The following is a 21,095-nucleotide window of genomic DNA, read 5'->3' as shown; positions in this document are numbered from 1 at the left end:
TGGAATTCACATATGGTTTAATTGTACAGTGAAAGGCAAAACCAAATTAAGACATAGATCCTAGGTTGGTGCCTATATAGCTCAACAGTCCTTTCCTCTTCTTTGTGGAATGCTGTCCAAGCATTAATTAGTTTTGGTGACATTTTCTAGCTAAAACATAACATTTTTGCAAAGGCAAAACATTTCATCTAGAACTATTGCTTATGACAAAGTTCCATAAGGAGGATAATTTTTTCCCCTCCTCTCCAGCCTGGAGATTTTGTCCATGACCTAGAAGGTGGGGTCTTCAGGTTTGAAGTCCTGCTCTGTCTCAAGAGACATCAGATGTGAAAACAAACAAAACAAAAATCAACAATAAAACCCTCTGCAAAGTTCTAATATTATATTAATGTATCATATTATATTATTTCCCATGTACCTCACTAGAAACCTATTCTTTTCCTAGAAACTTTCAAAAAAGGCTTGCTTTCACTCACTTTCAATTTTAAAAATTTTTGAAGCTTCAGAAGTTTCAGTAAAGAGAGCTGTCAGCCTCTAAATAGTTAGACTACCATACATTTGTAGATTATATCATAGCTATTACGCTTATTCCACCAGTTGAGGAAATTGAGTCAACCACACATCACAGAACAGCTTGGTTCACCAACAGAAGCAGCTGATGAATGTGCCACCCACACTCTTCGGTAGTGAGCAACAATATTAGCTGAGAACGTAGCGAGGGAAAATTTGCAATTGTCGTAATGGGCAGTCCCCGTGAGAGCAAAGGCATCTGCTTACGCTGATCTAAGAGCCAGCGCTTCTTGGAGTGGGATGTTGGACTAGCGATGTCCTGAGGTCCCTTCCAACCCGAGTTATTCTACAATTGCACAATTCTACCATTCAGAGAAAAACTACATGGACCAGTGGTCTTCAGAAAACATGGTTAGTGCTAAAAAACCTCAAGACAAATTCATCTCTTCTTGTAAAAAATGGTGTAATAGGCTCTACTATCAGCCATCTAGTTAAAGACTGGTTGCAGAGACTAGAAAGGACAGCTGGGCTTATTTTTAGATCAAAGAGGAAACTATTCCTTTACTCACTCTACTGTTTCTTTCCTTTAGCCTATCATTTCAAAAGCTATTGCTGTGGAGATTCAGTGGAAGTGCAAGTATTACCCATTAAAAGTATAACTCTAACTCTACAGATAGATAGAAATTCCATTTCAATATTGCAAACTATGGCTTGCTGAAAAAATATCAGCTGTTGCTCTTTGTAAGCCCTCAAGGCACACAGAGATTTTCATAATTTGGCTAGGCATGAGGACCCCCCCGTATGTCAAACTAGCCCAGCCCATTTTGACTGCCATCTCCAGCCGCACTTGTATCACTGAAACACAGCATCCCTTGCAGGAAGTCTGCATGCCTGCAGCCATTTGTCAAGAGCAAGTTACTGCCCCATTTCTTCAAGTCCTACACCAAGCTTGTTTCTGCACTTTGTTTAATCTACCTTGTAGTAGTTGTTCTGTCATGGTGGAAGGTGAATCCCTTTGAAAATGGATTCCTATCACCTCCTTTGTATCTGGCCGCATATCCAACACGTAAAGGTGACTGCCCTCTACAGGTTAAGCTTACTTGAGTGCATGGAAGTACAGCGGCTCAAGAAAAGAATATGTAAATCTTCCTCAGATCATTTCGGGGCTCAGGGTTCTAAGTTATCTTCTCCCTGTTGTGAGGAACTTGCTATCTGAATTAATGATGCATCCCAGGTGACTTACTGTTGAGCACAGTTTTGATACAATTGCACCAATTAATACAATTCATTTTGTTTGGCTTTTAGGAAAAGATGAGTTTAACATTTGTTTACACAAGAAAAAATGCAATGCAAGATAGACTTCCCTTTCTGAAAACTGGTAATAATTTATCTCATCTATAAATTCAGGATGATGTGCGAACAGTCACCAGATACAGCTTTGCATAATTTGCCTAAAATGCAGCAAAAAGTGCAACAATTACCTCTATTGGCTCATTAGTGGGCTCCACAGGTGGATATGTGTAGTTGCTATTTTTGTATGTTCGCAGGAATGGTTTGTTCTGGAGAAAGAGGAATACAAAAGTAGGAAGAATTAGGCAATAAACACATGGCACAGACCAAGTGATATCAAGACATCATATCACCAAGAAAGTAATTGCCTAATCTGCAAAATGGGGATCTGGATTTTGAAACCATATTCCTTCCTTAAATTTCAGAAGTAAGATTTCTGTTTAGCACCTTATGGCAAAAATGACATATACTAGATCCCGATTGCCGTTTAACATTTTCCTCTCCTAACCTTCCACAAATTACTTAGACTTTATTAGATGTCTAGTCCTTTCAAAAGACACTGATGTAAAGTCTAAAGAAATCTGGGCAGATCTTCCTGTGTCAGCAGAGAGGAGATGAAAGGTTGATTACTGAAAGGATCACTCTTCCCTCGCAAGAGAGGCTGTATAAATTGCATGGTTATTTTTGTCCCCTACTAATGCAACATGCATTCAGAAGACATGCATATTGTATAGGCTAAAAAATTTCACCAGGATGCCCACTTATCTCAGTTAAGAGCAATTCTAGTATCTGCATGAGGAGGTCTTACAAAGCACTAAAATCAGAAGGCATATTTAATTGATTAGAAGACCCACTGTTCTTTTATTTGCAGGGTTTTATCCTACTTTAAGTTGCCTCAATACAAATAATTTTCCTTGGCTTGTTGGGCCCTTACAATCTGGCACACCTGATATTTTCACGGACATGACTACCTGAAGTAGGATTTTAAAACTGTAGTGAGAAACTGTGGGAACAATAAATGGAATTTGTGGGTGTCAGAATCTGAAATAATTTACTACTCCCGTTAGTAACACAGAAGGTGAAAACCCCTGGAAACAGTCTATTTATTCCTTTGTAGCACTGTTTCATAGAATTTATCTCAGAGCTTTCTGAGCAGGGAAGGCTACTGGCACTTCTATCAATGACTTTTCCAAAGCACTGTGGGCTTACCATTTCTGAAAACAATGGGCATATATTCTTTGCAAGGGATATAAAACTTTTCTATGCCTGCTTCTGAAAAGCAACATCTCTGAATAGGAGTGGACAAAGGGAAAGAAGTATAAAATCCGTATTATTTGGCACTGAAGAAGTTGCTAAGTTAATTTAAGCTGCGTGGAAAGAATACTGGGTAAATGAAGTAGGATCAATTTAAGTGAATATGAGGACTTTTGAAACATGCTGATTAATAACTCAGCACATCTTCCTTTTCTGACAGGATGGACACGATATGGACAAAATCCTCCTGTATGACTTGAATGACTGTCTCCAGACCCAACAACTCAGCTCTCTGATCTGTTCAGTTCTTTGGCTTCCTCGTTGAAACTGCTGAAGAAAGGGAGCCAATTATTGCTGACTGCAGCGGCCATTTCCACGTGCTGATACCTAGCAACTGTACTGCAAGTTCAGCAGCTTGTTTTATAACTGTAGAAGCAGCTTCCAAAGAGTCTGAAGTGTCCCTGTTATCGATCAGGCCAGGAAAACCAACCTGCCACTAATTCAAGAGATAGCAGATACTGGGGTTTTCAGAGCCACTGATTCTGATGGGAAGGTTAATCCAGCATATTCTGTTGTTTGCTGCTTGAGCTGCCTCTGTACTTCACAAACATATCAAAACACAACCTCTGCTATCACTGAAAACACACGAATCAGCATGTTCTCAATCAGTATTCATGGCACAGTAAAAGGCCAAGGACACCAGAGCAGGTACATGAGAGCACCTGCTCATTCAGAGCTAAGCAGAGAACAAAAGTTTTCAGTAAACTTGTTCCAGACATACCAAACCCCTGCTGTCTGCAGCAAGCACAAGCACGTGCAGCCTCCTGATACCCAGCTTCCACAATGTGGGTATATTTACCTGAGTTGGACAGTCGAGGACGATGTCAGCCATGAAATCAAATGAGTCAGCTTTCTGGCCTACAGGCTGCAACTAGAAAGGAAGACAAAACCCCCTGTTTTGTAACCATGTCAGCTCATCGTACATTTGTATAACAATTCTAATCCAAAAGATTCTAAATATACTTTCAAATTTATATAAAGCTGCCTGTATTTACAGACCTTGATTTACCCGAGGCTGAAATGCATCTACTTCTCAGAAAGAACATGGCAACTGCGTAACAAAACAGCAACTCTAGAAAGAAGCTTAAAATGGGAAGTGGAAAGCTACACTGGATCAGTTTAAACTCCTGGAGGATTTTGGCAGGCACATGAAGTACCTTGAAATTTCGCCAGAAGGCAAGGTCGTAAACTCTTTTCTCTTGCAAAAAAGACAAGACACTAGGAGTCCCTCAATTTTTATAGCTAAGCTGCATGATGGCATCTCCAACAAAAGGCTGCTTATGCGTAGAAGACTAAACCAATTTAATTAGAGGTACTGCTTGCTGATTGCAAGCAATCATGTCAGCTATTAAGACATTACCCCGAAGTATATAGAAGTTACCATCCAGGATCTGAGATACCGCCTCTGACTGCATGCGTACTCCCACTGCACTGCAATGCTAAGTAAAATGAGTTTGCTTAAGCAATCTTTAACAACACATTTTTATTGAGCTTTACTCATTTCCAAAGGTAATAAAACTAAACTGAATTAAAGCCACTTTCATTCCTAATGTGAATGTCTCACACATGGATTTAAAACAAACTTCTAAGTAATCCATTTTAAATTGACATATGCAGTTACAATTCTTTATTTGGTGGTTTCCCACATCAGCTCATAGAAACACCATCCTTACTGAATGCTGTCCTGCCTTTCATGACAATGGGTGAAGAAGACTTGAAGTTGCTCAGCTCAAATCACGAGTGACTGTGATCGTGCACTTACAGCACCCCTCTCCTCCCCACACACTTTAAGAAGCAAGAGATTCTAGGCTGAGAGCAGTGCCAGAAATTTGAGGGTATCTGACTAGTAAAGAAGAAACAAACACAAGCATTATCCAGGCCTTCACTGTTACAGAGATTATTTTAACGGTAGTAAGGTCTAGGTAAAGACCACATTATATGCAGAGCCTGTCACCTTACCACAGCATTCCAGAGAGCCTTGGCAAGCTGAGAATGGCCTTTCTGGCTTGGATGGAAGCAGTCAGGTGAAAAGTAGGAGACATCTGGATGCCCATCCTGCAAATGAAAGCATAAGGGACATCTGAGTGCAGAAGAATCCACACAGCTCCAACTTGGGGTTGCTGAGGCCAAATCAGAGCTAGTAATGAGAGGTTCATGCTACTTGTTCTTGCTGCTCCGATGTGGAAAGTCTCATGATTACTGGGTGATGCAAAGTGTACTTCAGCAGGTCCAGCTACCAGAAACACTTAACTAGAGATGCTTATGTGCATCCAAGGGCAGATCCACCCAGAAGTAGCAAAACCACCATTTTCAATTACGTGTCTAGTCTCTCGTCGGGTTCTGCAATAAAGATGGGTTCCTCTCCTCGGCACATCATCAGAACTGGCACCACAGGCACCTCTCTGCAATACCTTTACATGGTAACAAGCATGTTACATATGCTTTACCAGAAGGAAGACAGCCCATCTGCTTTTTCACAGCTGTGTCAGTTCTGCAAGTTTGAAAGGAGCAAGAAGCAAGTAAGTGTTCGAGCGAAGACAGCTAGGCTGACCGAGTACACCAGTAGTGTTTCCTTTCTGAGTAAAGCTGTACTTTAATACAGATACTACAGCATCTGAAGGAAACGGAGTTTGGGAATTTAAATATCTTGACTTTCATGTGAGTATTGAGATGAGAAAGAGTTTAGGTCACAGATGACTGAAACAACATTTTTTTGGTCAGTGCAGTCCTTCCTCAAAACTTGAGCAGGTTTTGATTCAGTGTGTTTGGGCTAGCTTATTAGAGGACTACTACCGAAATTTGCATCTATATCTGATCTTTTGGCAAGTTTAGAGACAGACTTTTCAGTTCAGGAACATCTGAATGTTGTGTGAGATAAGAAGAAAAAACAGCATCCTGAGCTTTCTTAAAATCTGAACTAATCCTTGTGACATTATAAAAAAGTTCAGAAATATTTTGCTGCTTCTGTTTTTATTTGTGTTCCCTACCTCAGTACCAAAACCCCTAGGGATAACTTTTCACAGGAACCAGCTTCACAAACAAACAAAAAAACCCTCCAAAACATAAACAAAAAAACAACAACAACAAAAAACCAAAAATCAAAGCCTGTTTTTCCTGGGAAGCTTTCAGCCAGTCTTCCAAATTTGTCTGTAGCAGCATCTGAACTTTTCAAACTTATCACTATTGCCAGCATTTTCAGGATCACTCCAGTTCAATTATACTAGAGTAATCCTTGCTCAATATTTTGCCCCATCTGCTCTTAGTTCCAGGTGGGATGAGGAAGTGCAGATGCGTGTGAAAACTAGCAAATGGATTTTCAGTTTCAGAGAGGGTTTGGGTCATTTCCTAGTTTACTAAAACTTCCCATTCAAGGTACTGAAATATAATTGCCAGTAACAGGAAAAAGGGCTCACATAAAACTACTACTTCCATCAGATCATATGTAAACTTCGTCTTCTGTCAGACATAGGACATGAAGAGGAGGTAACGCTGTAATCTCCAGAGAGCAATGCAGCTATGTTGCTTTAAGAACTGTAACTTAATATCTCTGTCTTTTATTAATCATGTTATATTTTCAGAAAGAAAAATATTTATGTACCCTTGAGAACATACACAAACAAACCTCTTAATTCAGATTTTGATTCATTTTCCAAAACAGTAATTCATATTGACAGCACAATATGTAAACAAAGAACTGCTAACTATATGAAGAAATCTGATATACTATACAAAAAAGCAACAAGTTCTAATACGAAAAAGCACAGAACAAGCTGAAATTATTTTGCATATAGTCTCTAACGGTTAGATACCCACACTTAGTCCTTTCCATGCAGAAGTCTCTTTAGACCATACCTGACCAAGAGGAATCTTGGGATTTTGAAGGAAAGGCTGGATGACCACTGTGAAATTTTCATGAGTATCATATCTGCCAGACTCCACGAGTCTCCAAACGCCAAGCTGCAAGAAACAAAAAAACGACCACCAATAATCCATCAACATCTCTGCATCATAACTAGTTGGTTTTTTTTTTTGAGAGCCCGAGAATCAGAAGGAAGCTTTTACTTCTTAACTGAAGTAGCCACAGATGTTGGCAAAAGGTGAGCCTTGCAAAGTGGCTGAGAAGACTGGAACACAATACTACAACTGTCTGCGGGGGACAGGATTTTGGTGACTAAACTCCCACCTATCCACCTGTACTAGAAAACAAAATTTTTCTGGAGAGTTTTGCTGCTGGTTTTGGTCATATGGTATTTTAGATAGCATCAAATTACCTCCTGCTTAGTTCATAGGGCCCATTTGGGTAAAATATTGCCACGATATGTTGCTTGGTAATCAAGAGCTCACCTCAACTGGAAGTAAAGTAATTGTGCCACTCCTGATAAACATACCTGGTAAGCTCTGGTGGCTTCCCTCACCATAGTTAAATTTGGTGAGTTTTCTTCTCCTGTGAGAACACAACTACACAGATAACTGTGGGAGAGGTTAGAGGAGAAAACAGGAATAGAGAGAGTTAGAGATCTGAGAATGCAGAAGTCACCCTTTGCCACCCAACGCCCTCCTGACATGCGAGGAACAAGGAAACCTGTACAGTCATGTTTCTGGGAAAACGTATTATTGTCCTTACCACCGTTTGTCATTTGAACCCTTAATCTTATTTTCTGCCTCACAGAATGATACTACTCTAAATAAGTTTGCTTTCACCCCCAGGTATATCAAAGTGATGTACACTGCACTATGATAGTTTGTCCCATTCATTACACCCTGGCATCCAAAGGCCCTGCAGCCTGACAGAGGTGCATACCAGTCCCTCTGGAACTAGAAAACAGATCTTTGAAATGTACTGGCTGCATTACCTCTGAGCTGATACCTTTCCAATCAACAATTCCTTTTGCATTCCCAAGACACAGAATTTGTCCCTGTCTGGAGGGTCAACAAAGAATGGAAATTACCCATTGCAATAAAGCCTCTGAAACAGGAGAAACCTGTCTACTCTGCAAATACTTCACATTCCCTTAAAAGGCCTGAAAATCCAAATGCTTGTGGACTTCAACCGCACCTTGAGGAACTCTGTATCAATAACTTTAACCCAAGCTCGTTGAGGTGTACATTACGTATCACAGGAAACCTTACTGTTCTAGACATGGACAAAACACACAGGTCCTCTTACAACACTTAGGTCAAAGCCAAGAGAAGGCAATGCCATCAGGCAGGGTGATGTCAGCACTGCATGGGATGTACGTAGGACTGTAGGCCTTTGAACATCAGTTCAAATGATGAGAGAAGCATGGAATAAGAACATGCTTTATCATCATGGACAGTAAGCTCAGGTACAAAAGGAAGTCAAACAAGCCTTACTCTGCCATGTAAGTGGGGCACTGAACTTGAGTATCCATAAACAACTGTCTCAGAGGGAGGAGGTCCATCACTTCAACCAGACTCACTAGAGCTTTTGGAACCTGAAAGGTAAGTCAGACTTTAGCTTAGAAGAAACTGGTTACGCAGCCCACAGCGCATTTATTTAACCCCAAGGTCCAGCTATTTGACACCCCTTCCCTTTCTCCATTGTTGGAAGAAAGAAAAAACCACAACAACAAAAAACCCCACCAAACTCCCCCGACTCAGCTTTTGATTCTTTTCCAACATCATGGTCCACTGTTAATATCTGTCATTTGAGACTGCATCTCACTACTCTCAGATAGACAAGACAAAAGAAAATGCTTTTGTAGAAGTCAATGGAATATGTTTGGAACCAGAATGGAAAAAAAAAACCAAAATCAAGCAAACGGAAGAACTAGCACCAGTCAGTCATGTACCAGTACGAGCTAGAATGCCAGGACAATTTCTCAGCACTTGCCTGCTTGTGCAGAATATCAAGAGTTTCTTGAATCCTTCTGACGAAATTCACAGCTGAGTAGTGATCCTGATAGGAACAGAAGAGAAGAGATTACTGCTAAATGGAGACACAGGGCATTTTGGTTGGGAGGCGGGAGGATCACATTAATTCACTTCCTTTTCTGCCATACAACATTCAGTAGAATGTTCTTGCTTCTTTCTAGAGACCAGGGATTTTAAGCATATTGATTAATCTAAAATGTAGAAAGACTCGGTGAAATTTTACATTTAAAATAAACTTGTTGAGTAGCAATATATTTAACCTAAATCCACTGGGTCCTTCATGTAAAGACGCAGGAAGGAACCCAATCTGAATGCATGCTGAACAGATTACTTTGTTAAATCTGTTGATTGAACAACCAAGCAGCCATAGGCGTGCTCACAGCCAGCTGATAAGTTCTCATAAAATCAGGTGAAATCATTGCTAGTCAAGGTCATAGCTATAAATAAAGCTATAAAACTTGGCAGCAGCAGCAAAGATGCCTAGCGAGGCTCCTGCAGAAGCAGCAAATTTCTCAAGCACAAGGGGTTGCAGGAGAATTGAAAATGCTCGCAAGAAGTTAGCATATTAAAGGCAAGAGAGAAAGAGCTGGCAGAGAAAGGTGGCCTCTCGCTGCCACCTGCCCACTCAACTCCCATGATCTCCTTATGGCAGCCCTAAAGGCTTCTCCACAATCCAGAGAAGCATAAAATTCAAATGATATTGAGCACTGCAGCAACTTACATACCTCACCTGTTCCTAGCACCTCCCTGTACTGTGCATTATGGGGTGATGACAATTGTAGGATTGGACTAGTGGTAGTTCAAAGCAGTATAATTCTTTCTTGGATATCTAAAGAGGCCATGCTAGCAGTAGAGCAGTTACCACATCAGAGGAGTGAAGCTTTTCTTCCCTTCTACTTTTTGCTCATGGTCAAAAGACAGTGGTTCTTACCCTGGAGTAAGCCAGAGAGAACACAACCATCCTGCTCTGTTGCTGGTAACTGTTTTTATATCAGGGCACTGTCAGCAGCAACCACCATCAAAACATAGCAGCACATACAACTCATGCTATCTCTGTGAAAGCTCTAAGGATCCATGGATTTCCCTTGACGTGTTTCTACACTGACATCACAGTCCCACTACAGTTTCAGTTAACCAGTTCTACTACTCACAGGGTCTTTGCAATAGTTGCACAGATCGTTGCCTCCAATATGCACCGTTATGAGCTTCCAGTCAGCACTGAAGTCAATTCTCTGTGCAATAAAGAAGAAAATAATGAGCCTGAATTTCTTTGGCTTTGTGATATGCACATGGTATTGTTGCAGGTGGATCTATCATGTGATGCAACACCTGTTTCTTTTCACGCTGTAAGATTAAAGGAGTCCCAGACAACTTACAGGATCAGTTTTCATTAGTCTCAGGAGATTTCTTGCTTGGGCTGGCAAGTGCCTGTGAAGAAAGACAACTAGTGAGTGAAAGAAACACCCTTATGGAGAGATCAACATTAACGTTCTTCAGAAACCTTAAATGAAGTTGTCATTTCAGAAGGGTTGAGTGAGGAGACAGTACAATCCTCACGTTGCTGTGATCAAATTACACGTTCACATCTTTGCGGAAAGTCAACATCAAATTGAACTTGCATACTGATTTTACTCAAGTTCAGTAATTAATCTGGAACCATAAATTTAGCTTCTATTACAGTGCTCAGCACCTAAAACAGCTGAAAAGGCACAGAAACATGTTTGTAAGCAGATGGCCTGCTTAGAGCTAGTCTGCTATCAGTCTATTCCTTGTGGACTAAAACAACAAGGGAATCCCAAGTCCCAATATTTAACTGATCCCTTGAGCAACGTTTGTGCATAAACCACAGCTTATCCCCCTGCAAAGCTGAAGTGTTTCAGAGTTCACTGTACACACCTCCCTCATTTCTATAGCCTTCACCCAGAGTCAATACTTAATTTTCAATTACGTAAAACAGCTCTGTGCACACTACCTTTCCGGGGTAATTAAAAACCCAAGAAACTTTCAAGATTACTCAGACAAGTTAAGATGACAGCCTCGCTGTTTTCCAATAGCCAGGTGAGCACTCTCTCTTTTTTGTATATATACACATACATATATATATATATTTAAACTGCCATGAATTTTGAGTTACCTAGGCTGAACACTTCAGCCTTGTTTGACTGCCCTGACATGTTGATCCCCAAATATGCATAGAAAAGAGAATGTGGTCGGAAAGCTTTGGCCTTCCAGGCAGCTCTGTAATATGGAATGAGCTGCATCTCCCTCCAGGCTCTTGCTAGAAACACTTCACTGACTGTCTATCATTTCTGGAAGCATATCAGCTGATATTAATAAGCATGACACTTGTTTTGTATGGCAACCAGAGCTTAGCTCTCCTTTGAAACGCTGTGTTTACTGTAGGAACAGGAGATATCTCTCACCACCCTCCTCCAACTGAATACTGATCTAACACTAACATAAGAGTGTTTACTGGGGAATGAGACCTGTCATACATCTACTTGTGACACAGACACTGTATGCATGTAATAGTTCTGCTCACCATTACCCTTGTCCAATGTCATAACCTATTTATTTATCCCAAAGCTATCACAAGCCACAAGTGTTCACAATTTCCTTCTGTTCTTACTGTGGAAACCCTTAAGCTAGGGCATCGACTTCAATATTGATCCACAGGAAAACACCACTTACTGAGCTGACAGTCTGCAACACCTTCGATTTCTCACGCAGTCACTGAAGTGCTGATGCATCCTGAGCCAACACAGTCAGTAAGATCTAACAACATCTTGAATGAAGCAGAGCCAGCAATCACCCATCCTTGAGCTGCAGTTTCCACCAAATTTAGATCTTGATCAACAGAAACAGTTTGCTAATGGGAAATCCAAATATTCACAGTTCCTGTCACCTGTTCCCTCCTCTCAGTCTTAAATTCTTAACCTCCTTTTTTTCATGTGAAATCAGAGATCTCAGCCAGGCTCTGCTTCAGCAACATGCTTCAGATCCATCCTTAACTCCAGCATGTACGTAAGCACTTTGGCAATGAATGCAGATAGGCTTAGGAACGTTTTGCTGAATGAGACCTGCATTGCTAAATTGCCATCAAGTTCACTTAAGAGCTCTTCAAAGCAGCCACTGATTTTATTTTAAGAAACCCTTACATTTGGTTTCCAAAAGCTGGTAAGGGTGCAGAACTACCTGATTTCATAAAGGTCCCAGCACTTCTAGAAAGCAGTTTCCAGATTAGCACCCAAAAGTGAGACAGGGCAGGTAACGATTCTGAAATACCAGCATTAGCTGGTGGACTCTTTTTGCCCTCTGAATCATAGGAAAATGGGTATTTTTGGCTGATGAAGAATAAATGCTGGATTGCATCATCATTCCAGGGCCAAATACCTAAAGCAGGAGAAACATTTCCGTATGTTGCAATACATTTCAACACTCAACTAGGATGCATTCATCTTCTCAGATGCATCAAGAGCCACAATGTGACAGAACAGAACCCCAGAAATAGTATCTCAAAGTTCAGGGATATTAGTGTAGTAGTTTACAGGACTTTACTTTTGCACACCTTTCTACAGAGAGTTACGAGACAGAGAAACAACAGAAGACTAGCAGAAACCTGCAACAATTGTTGCCTGCATCTCCTTGCTGAATGTTTACAAAACACGGTTGCAGAACATAGATAGCTCCACTTCATCATGTTTATCCAGTCCAGCTGCTTGCACGACAAGAGAGAAGACTAATTGGTATAGATGAAGCAGACAATTTTTCATTAGATGAACATCCATCAACTCATTTCATACAGCTAACAAATAACTATTTAATAGTAATGCCTTGGTTGCTACTGATACAAACTGCTTTAAGTCATGTTGGTGACTTAAGCAGTTGTGTATCCTGTTTTAAGTCCTCCCACCACTCCAAAAAGCCTGTTTGGGATTTAACTGATACAAAATACAAGACAGGCACCTATCTCATTCTTTCCTATAATAAGCAAAAGCTGAAGCTAATCTGGATATATGCTGCATATAGAAGTATGTTAATAAATTCTCATTAATGGCTGAATCAGAGCTATAATCCTTGCACATGTTTTACTGACATACACAGATACATTCAATCACTAGGAAACAAAATCCCTTCTCTCAGATATGGGGGGCTGTACGATATATCAGGGCACCTAGCAGACTATTTCTGTCAGGAAATCCAAGCATTTACTGAGATTGCTAGTATGAGTCGGAAGTTACTCAAGGCCCCCAGGAAAGCAATAATAATACCTGATAAATCCTAACAATCTTTGCTTAGATACAGCAAACTCAAACACCTTACTTGACTTCTGAACTTCACTTCCAAGACCTCTTTGGGAAGTAAGAGGAATTTTTCTTCAAACAAACAAACAAACTGAGGTCTGGGTAATATCCACTAACAATGTCAAATCCAGGCATGGTCTGCCAGAACCTGTGCCCAAACTGTGACTGAATTCCAGCAGCCATCTGTTTGTTAATTAAACAGCACTGACTCTTTCAATATGAAGCCAGGGATTTCTAGAATAAGCAGTATAGCAAAGCTCAACTCGTGCAGCCTCCCAGGTGTGACTAAAAGCAAAGAGCCAAATTCAGATGACTGCAAGACATTACAATCCCTAGGTCTGCAATGCACCAAAACCCATATATGACCATCAGCAATTCTCCTTTCTTCTGATTCCAGACTGTGGCTGGTTTTTTTCCTCTCTCTTGACCACTCTTGCTTGCTTATCCAGAAGCCTGAGGCCAGAATTATGGAAGATTTCATGTAGTTTTTCTCCTAGTATCTCTTTACCAATTCACTACATGCTCATTTTCTGAAAACATCCATGCTCTCAGAGATTTATTGACAGATAATTAGATAAATGAATTAGGTGTTGAAGGGGAAGAGTAGAACCATCACCACCAAACAGTTTCTGCCAGTTTCTTGTTTGTGGATTTCATAACCAGGAGTGTTGGCTTCATTTGAAAGTTCAGCTATGAAATAAGCCCAGACATTTAACAGGTTTTGAGCCAATTTTTAATTCTAACTAGACTGGTTTTGCTGGCTGTTCAGAGCAAGTTGTGACAGCACATGAGACTGTTGAAAGGGAATTAGGTGAAGCATGCATCACCTGCAAATGTAAACCAAAAAGCTACATACTCAGCCTGTGCTCCAGGAACTGCCTGGTTAAGGAATGCATTCGAATCATTCTCACTCCCGGTGCCAGTCGAATAGCCCATGATCGTAACATTGAACTCACGAAAGATGTCTGAAAAAGAAAGATGGCAATGAAGGGAAAATGCCTACATTTGCTCCCTGCCTACAGGGACTACCACACACCAGCACTGCCACATTTTTTCTTTCTGACAGCACAGGACAGCTGCTGCAGCTTCCACTCAACTAGTTGCATCTACCAAGCAGTGGCGAAACGGACCACCGCTGGCAGCAACTCAGACAGCAGCATGCTTGCTGTCCCCTGCACTGCCACCGGCGGATAAGACGAGCAGAACTGAGGACTACTGTATGCAGTTATCTCTCGTGTTGTAGTGGTTAAAGCCTAAAATAAAATCCTCAGTCATATGATGGTGACTTTGTGAAGCGAGCCTGAAGGGGGGCTTCAGCCCAGCAGGAGCTCGTTTTCAGCTAGAGGATCTGGGTCTACTTCACAGCTGTGCAAAATTTCATACTACTGACAAATATGAAAAAGAAAGCCTCAGATGCATGGTTCATGATGAAATCCCACTACGTTCTCCATTACCTCCATAGTAGTTTCCAAAAGGAAGTTGACAAAGTAATTCACAGCTGATAGTGAAAATGGTCACATTATAAACTATAAAAGCTACCTTAATCTCGAAGACTGAATTTAACCACATTTTAATGTCAAATGTAATAGCATCCAGTGAATCAATTAATTGCTTATTCTAATTATATTCTTGTTACATTCTACTTCTAATAAATGGGCAACACACAGAAGGACAGTTTACTGGCCCTTTTCAAATGGAAGTTTATTATTACAGCTGATCCAAACTGAAACTCCAGTGGCTTTACATTAACAACAGACTGATCTACAAGAAATTGCATGTTTCAGTGAAGAGAAAGTTGAAATTATTCCCTTCAGGTTACATGTATGAGTAGTCAGCTTTATTTACCAAAGAGGTCTACTCTATGCAAACATCTCTTTTTGGAAAAAGCTGTGGTGGAATAGTTATTAAAAGCAAATCTTAATTGCATCACAAGCATGGACATAGCTAACTTATTTAGAAATTCAAATAACACTCACCAAGCAGTTGAGAAGGGAGAGGGAAAAGAAAGGAAGGGAATTTCTAGCTGCTTCTCAGCTTCCCTGAGAAGCCAACTTCTTATTCATCAGTCCTAGGTATTGTTTCTTTGAAAGGTAGTTCTTGTTAATTACTCTAACACAGCTTTGAGATACTTAAGAGCTCTCTGTAAACATATCAGAAATCAGCCCATTCCCTCTCTTCAATCTTGCCAATTAGATCTAGCAAAGCATTTACTTACTAGGTAGAGTTGTCACGTTCTCTAATGACGCATCTCCTCCAATACTAAAACAAGAAAGAGAAATCCCAATCACTCATCTCTTAGCTGGACACAGACAATAAGCAAAGTGAAAACCTGCCACACATCATGAGAAAAAGTGAAGGGTGATTAATTTGGTAACTATCAATCTATCAGATTACGTGGAGAGGACAGAAGTGGAAGTGCTATTGGGGAGAATGGCTGAGGTTTCAGTGGTAAAGATGCTTGTCAGAAGGATTTAATGATCTTGCAGCTGTATGGGGGTATAGTCAATCATCATGAAATGGCAGAAAAATGCCTGAGACAGCTACATACTCAAATGATCGAGCCGTAAAGTACTGCAGATTAGAAGGTCAACTTTGAGGCCAGTTCCAGCGTCATGAAGCCACTCTAAGGCAGCACCAAACAGCCAGATGCTGGGTGACAGGAGAGCTGCAGCAGCGGCTCCTCAGTCTCTTCTCCTGCTTCCTGCACAGGGGTATGCTGCCTCCAGCTTTTCAATTGGTGGGACACACTGAGGCCACATTCTGGCTTATGGAGAGGGGTTAGGACAGCACAGAACTGCTTCAGTCAATGTCAACTGAGCTACATCGTCTACGACTGTGTGCTGCATGTGGTAAAAGTTCTCCAGTTAAACAAACTGTTTTCCATGGTGCTACAAAAAGTTCAGAAACAACAAACTTCGAGAAGTCGTCCCAAAAGCAACCAGTTCTGACTTGTTTGTTCCAGTGATTTTTCTCCAATTTTGTAGATTTCCAACTTGCCATCCCACCAAAATATACAAACTGTCACAAGCAGCCATAGATGAAAGCATGAGAGAAGTCAAAAGGCTAGCTTAAAATCCATTGCTGAAAACATTTTCTGTGAAGCCACCTTTATGACAAATCCTGGATCTTGATACATCTTCACAAGAAATGCTAGCCTGAGAAGCAACTTTTTTTTCAACTTTCTGAACGTTGAAAAGCCCCAAAACACGTGGAAGAGAATAATATTCTTTACAGGAGAGAATACACATCTCCTCATCACCTTGGCTGAAGACTTACCTCCAAGACAGTCCCCGGTATTCAGTGTCCAAATCCAGGAGATTATCTGAGGCAATTCCTGTACCAGCCTGGACATTATTTTTCATTAACCAAATGAAATTAAAGCGCAATTACTAATACAATAGTCATTCATACATAGTCATTTTATTTACTGCATCTCTTCAACAGCTTTAGAAGGCATCTGGCTTTTCCCCAACCTTCCTCCTGAAGAATGCATTAATACCTTTGTAATTACTTATGAGCATCATATTTTATATGATGCACAAAATATATGATGGACCATGGAACAAAGACTTTCTTCTCATGGGTCTAGATAAGCTGAATAACTCATTTACGGTTGCATTACTCAAGAATGATGAAAACATCCACAACAAACACATAAAACTTTTTGGCTAATGATAAGAAACACTATATGAACTCAACAGAGAAAACAAAAATACCTCAGCAAGAAGCACCATAATACCTCTACACTGATTTGAAAAGTATTGTGCTAAATGGAGAGACTTATAGTAGTACTACAGCAAGGAGGAAAGCACTCTCTACACTTACCCTGAAGAAAGAGGCAAGTTAGCAACTACATCCCTCCTAAAACAACACCAGAATTCAGAAGCAGAGTGCCTGCCAGCTGTTGCACTACAATTTCATGCTAAATTTGGGTACGAGGTAGTACTTCAGTACAGCACAAGACCAGGCAGACTATTTGCTGCTACTTCAGATTAAACCACAATACTACATTTTCTCCTATGTATTAGCTTTATTGAATTAATGGAAGACTGGCGTTCAGAATAACTATACATGAGCCAAGTACAGCTCTGAGACAGCAATGCACTGCTGCACTTTCTACGAAAGCAGATTTTATTCTCAGTTCCTACAGACTATACTTAGAAGCAGAAACACCTGCAGGGTCGTGGATATTATAATATGGCAACCACAGCTATATTCAGGATATCTTCCATTTGTCAATATTGCAGGTTTGCATTCAAATGCCTCTATTTATTTCAGTAGCCTCCTGTGTGTAGGAGTTTTAGCAACATGCCTGCCAGAGAGTTGTAAAGGCTTCATGGTTTGTACTCACAATGTCTTTGTTGTTAAGGCTCAGATTCAGAGAAACCTATGTTCCAATTATGTCTTTCTACCCAGTGTTTCCTTTGAGCTGGCTGTAGGGTTTCAGTCTTTGACCAGTATGAAAATGTTAGGCAGAAAGATATAATTGGAATATAGGATGTCTGGATCTTGAGACATATTCCTTCTAGGCTACCAAAGATAATCATCCTCAGCAAGAACTACATCTTGATAAAGAAATTAGCTATGAGTTAAAACAGGCACAATAAAAAGACTGAGTATCTTCTGAAACGGATAAAGTCAGAGGGCTCTCACCCCTGTACATCCTTATCTCATTAATGCTAAAATGAATAAAATGCTATTATCCAACATCCCTTAGTCACACTCTGTTCCTGAAAGAACTGAGACGAAAGAACTGAGGCAAAAGAACAGGTTCACCAGTCCGTTCGTATTCAGAAAAAAATTTGAAAAACACAGTAACCTAAGGCTTGTGCTATGTCCCATTAATTTCAACAGCATCTGATCTCTTCTGTCTCAAATTCAGCAAACTATTTAAGCACCTCTTTAAAGGATTTGCCTGTGTTTTTGCCTGAGTTCAAAAGCATGTGAATATGTGCGTGGGGGGAACAGAGTGCTGGAGAACTGACACTTTCTTTCTTGTTCTAGCTGCTAGATCTATTATCATCCACGAATGAATGGATCTTTGCTTCTAGGTACAACAGCTATTTCCCCTCTACCAGAGCAGGCACATGTTTGTAGTTTTACCAAGAGAACAGTAAAAATACTATCTTCTTACCGTCAAAGAATCCCCAAGGGCTGCTATAATTTTCACATCAGCTGGCTTTAGGGAATGCACTGCAAAGGAAAGAGATGCAGCTGAACCTGGATAGCAAATAGCTATTCTTTTTCACCACTGTATATGTGAAACATGCCATTGTGCATTCTGATGCTCAGACATGTTGTTTTTGCAATACCCAGGTGATAAAACAGGATCTCTCTCCAGCTCATCTCATGTGGTTGTAGCAGCAGCATATGCATATTATTCAGCATTTCAATGGTTAACATTGCTACCGAAAAGACAGAAGAGCAAGGAGCAAATAACAATAAGCTGCAAACAATATCCATACCAAGATGAAGGTAAAAAAATGCAGTATTAGACAAAGCAGGGACAGCATATTAAAGCTGTAAGAAGGCACAGAAGGACTAAGGAGAAGAGAATATGAAGTTATTTGGAAAACTGAATAACTGCTATGTCCTAGACTAACATGCATGAAGCTGGATTTCCAGTTTCCTTCACCAAGATTTAGGTGGTATCACTTATACACTATCTCAGCACACAAATTTGGATTTTATCATGAGATATTTTGAAGTTGTCCACTGGCAGTGAATTAAGTGGAGCTACTTAGTCAGAATGTTACCTTGAGTGACAGTATGGCATTGAATCTATTAAGCAGCTGCTGAAAAACATGACATCTTTTCTTAGCAGTATTTTTCACAGTCCAGCAGTCATTTCAGCAAAAATAAAACCTCATCTTGAAGGACAGTTGAAAGCAATTCAGCCTCTTAACACAAAACAGGCAAGACTACCTGAAGTTTCAGGAGGGGAGGATGGAGACCTGTCCTCACATAGCAGTTCGCTTCCATAATTCTAAAGAGAAGAAGAAAACTGAATACCATTGGGCTAGGAAATACAGCCAGTAGTAACTAGGATCTTCCTCGTAGAGACCAGGTGGATAAACCAAAGACTGTTTAGCATGTAATTGAGCAGACAGATCTTGGTCATACTCAGCATTGCTCAGATTAGAGTAGCATCCTGTACTGATAACCATGCTGTCTGAGCATGTGTTCTTACAGGTGTTTCTGGATGCATTTTGCCTAACTCAGGGAATGCTTTCCTGTTCCCTGCCATGCACTCAGCCTCCCGAACTCCTTTGGCCAAAGATTGATTTCACCTGTGGTGCAGAGTGTGACTCATCTGGTTACCATACAGGAGCACATGCAGCAGAGTAACAGTGGGATGGTGATGTTGACACTTACTGGAGTTTGTTTAGGGTACGTGTAATTACTGTTCTTGTATGTCCTCAGGAATGGTTCAGCCTACAAAACAAGGCAGTCTGAGTCAATGCAAAGCATCAGAAGAATACATAGAGATTTCCATTCCCCAACCTTCAGTTCTCAGATGTCTGTAGATGATTAGCAACTTGATGCAGATGAATCCCAGGGATTAAAAAAAAAGAAAGAAATGGCAGTTTTAAAATCCATACCGTAACAGTGTAAACCTGGGGCACTATTTTTACATACCCAGAACTTACAGAATACGCTTGGGACCCTGCTGTGTGTGATTAACAAGAAGCTTGTGGTCCCACTGCCAGGTAGCCCCAGTGACCTTTGCAGAGCTGTGCTGACTGGTGCCATTGTTGCTCTGTTTCCCCCTCTGAAGCTCTGTCATTCAGTGTGGACATTTGACGGTCTTGATTAGGTAGGCCAAACACCCTTCCCTTGTGTTTTGGCCAACCGTGAGGAGTGGCTGTGAGGAAGCTTACTTCTAGGACGAGCTTGCCTTCCATCTCATGGGGGAGCGCTCATACTGCTACCAGTGGCAGTGGCACAAATTACGCAGGGAAGAGTGAGACCCCCCTTACGGAAACAGCGCTCCAGGCTCACGCAGACACCCAGCCACCCCTAGCACCTCTACACAAACACAGATACCCTTGTAACTTACCTCACTTGGACATTTGAGAACAATCTCATCTTCCATTTTCTGATTATCTGTCTTTTCCCCTAAAGGTTGCAGCTGTGGGGAAAAAGGGGGCAGCACAGAAGAAAAGTGAGTAAGTATCAGAGAGCAACGGGTAATGCTGTGCCACCAGCCACTGGAAACGACCTCTGCAGCACAGCAAGACAACTGCAGCGCACTGCACCCGTGCTGGCGGCTGCCTCCATGCACTGCTGCTTTGTGTGCTGAAGAGGCCAATTCCCATACACCATGAACATGACCTGATGATCAACGTGCCAGGCAGGCATCATCTCCCTGAGAGAAGTCCGACACCCCCAGCCTTAACATACCCTGAGATTTACTGGTTTGATATGACTGGTTTAACAGTTCAGGTGACCTTTGTTCACATGATCGCTCTTTTCCCTTGTAAACACATTTAATGGCCCAGAAGAGATAGGGCTAGCTACATAGTATCTGCCTGGGGTTTTTTTGGCTGCCAAGGGCAGGATGGAGCAGACAAGGAGCGACCAATACAACCTTTAAAAATCTTACCATATTGTTCCACAAAGCACGTGCAGCCTGGGAATGAGACTTCTGGCTGAAGTGGAAACAGTCTGGGGCAAAATACGAACTGTCCGGCAACCCTTCCTAGAGAACGAGAAGGATGCTGTCACAAAGGCAGTAAATGTGCAACAAGCTGTGCCTTATCCCCTCTCTCTTCCAGTGAG

The 21,095-nt window shown here is 41.0% G+C and overlaps 1 protein-coding gene across 1 annotated transcript in view; it reads right to left on the bottom strand.

The window, feature by feature from the left end:
* Nucleotides 1–21,095, bottom strand: part of PLB1 (phospholipase B1) — an 82,389-nt gene that overhangs the window by 19,643 nt on the left and 41,651 nt on the right. Inside the window, exons 28-44 of the mRNA XM_075146844.1 lie at nt 20,920–21,015; nt 20,374–20,445; nt 19,689–19,748; nt 19,239–19,299; nt 18,448–18,506; nt 16,590–16,657; nt 15,529–15,572; nt 14,170–14,278; nt 10,386–10,437; nt 10,161–10,241; nt 8,969–9,034; nt 8,470–8,570; nt 7,503–7,584; nt 6,967–7,071; nt 5,074–5,169; nt 3,914–3,985; nt 1,992–2,069 (exon numbers count right to left, since the gene is read on the bottom strand). Coding sequence (XP_075002945.1) covers nt 1,992–2,069; nt 3,914–3,985; nt 5,074–5,169; nt 6,967–7,071; nt 7,503–7,584; nt 8,470–8,570; nt 8,969–9,034; nt 10,161–10,241; nt 10,386–10,437; nt 14,170–14,278; nt 15,529–15,572; nt 16,590–16,657; nt 18,448–18,506; nt 19,239–19,299; nt 19,689–19,748; nt 20,374–20,445; nt 20,920–21,015 — 1,302 coding nt within the window. The remainder of the gene's footprint in view (nt 1–1,991; nt 2,070–3,913; nt 3,986–5,073; nt 5,170–6,966; nt 7,072–7,502; nt 7,585–8,469; nt 8,571–8,968; nt 9,035–10,160; nt 10,242–10,385; nt 10,438–14,169; nt 14,279–15,528; nt 15,573–16,589; nt 16,658–18,447; nt 18,507–19,238; nt 19,300–19,688; nt 19,749–20,373; nt 20,446–20,919; nt 21,016–21,095) is intronic.

The sequence above is a fragment of the Calonectris borealis genome, chromosome 3 (genome assembly GCF_964195595.1).
Source record: "Calonectris borealis chromosome 3, bCalBor7.hap1.2, whole genome shotgun sequence".
Taxonomy (NCBI): domain Eukaryota; kingdom Metazoa; phylum Chordata; class Aves; order Procellariiformes; family Procellariidae; genus Calonectris; species Calonectris borealis.
Note: the sequence above shows the minus strand (reverse complement) of the source record. Positions and strands in the feature narration are given on the sequence as shown.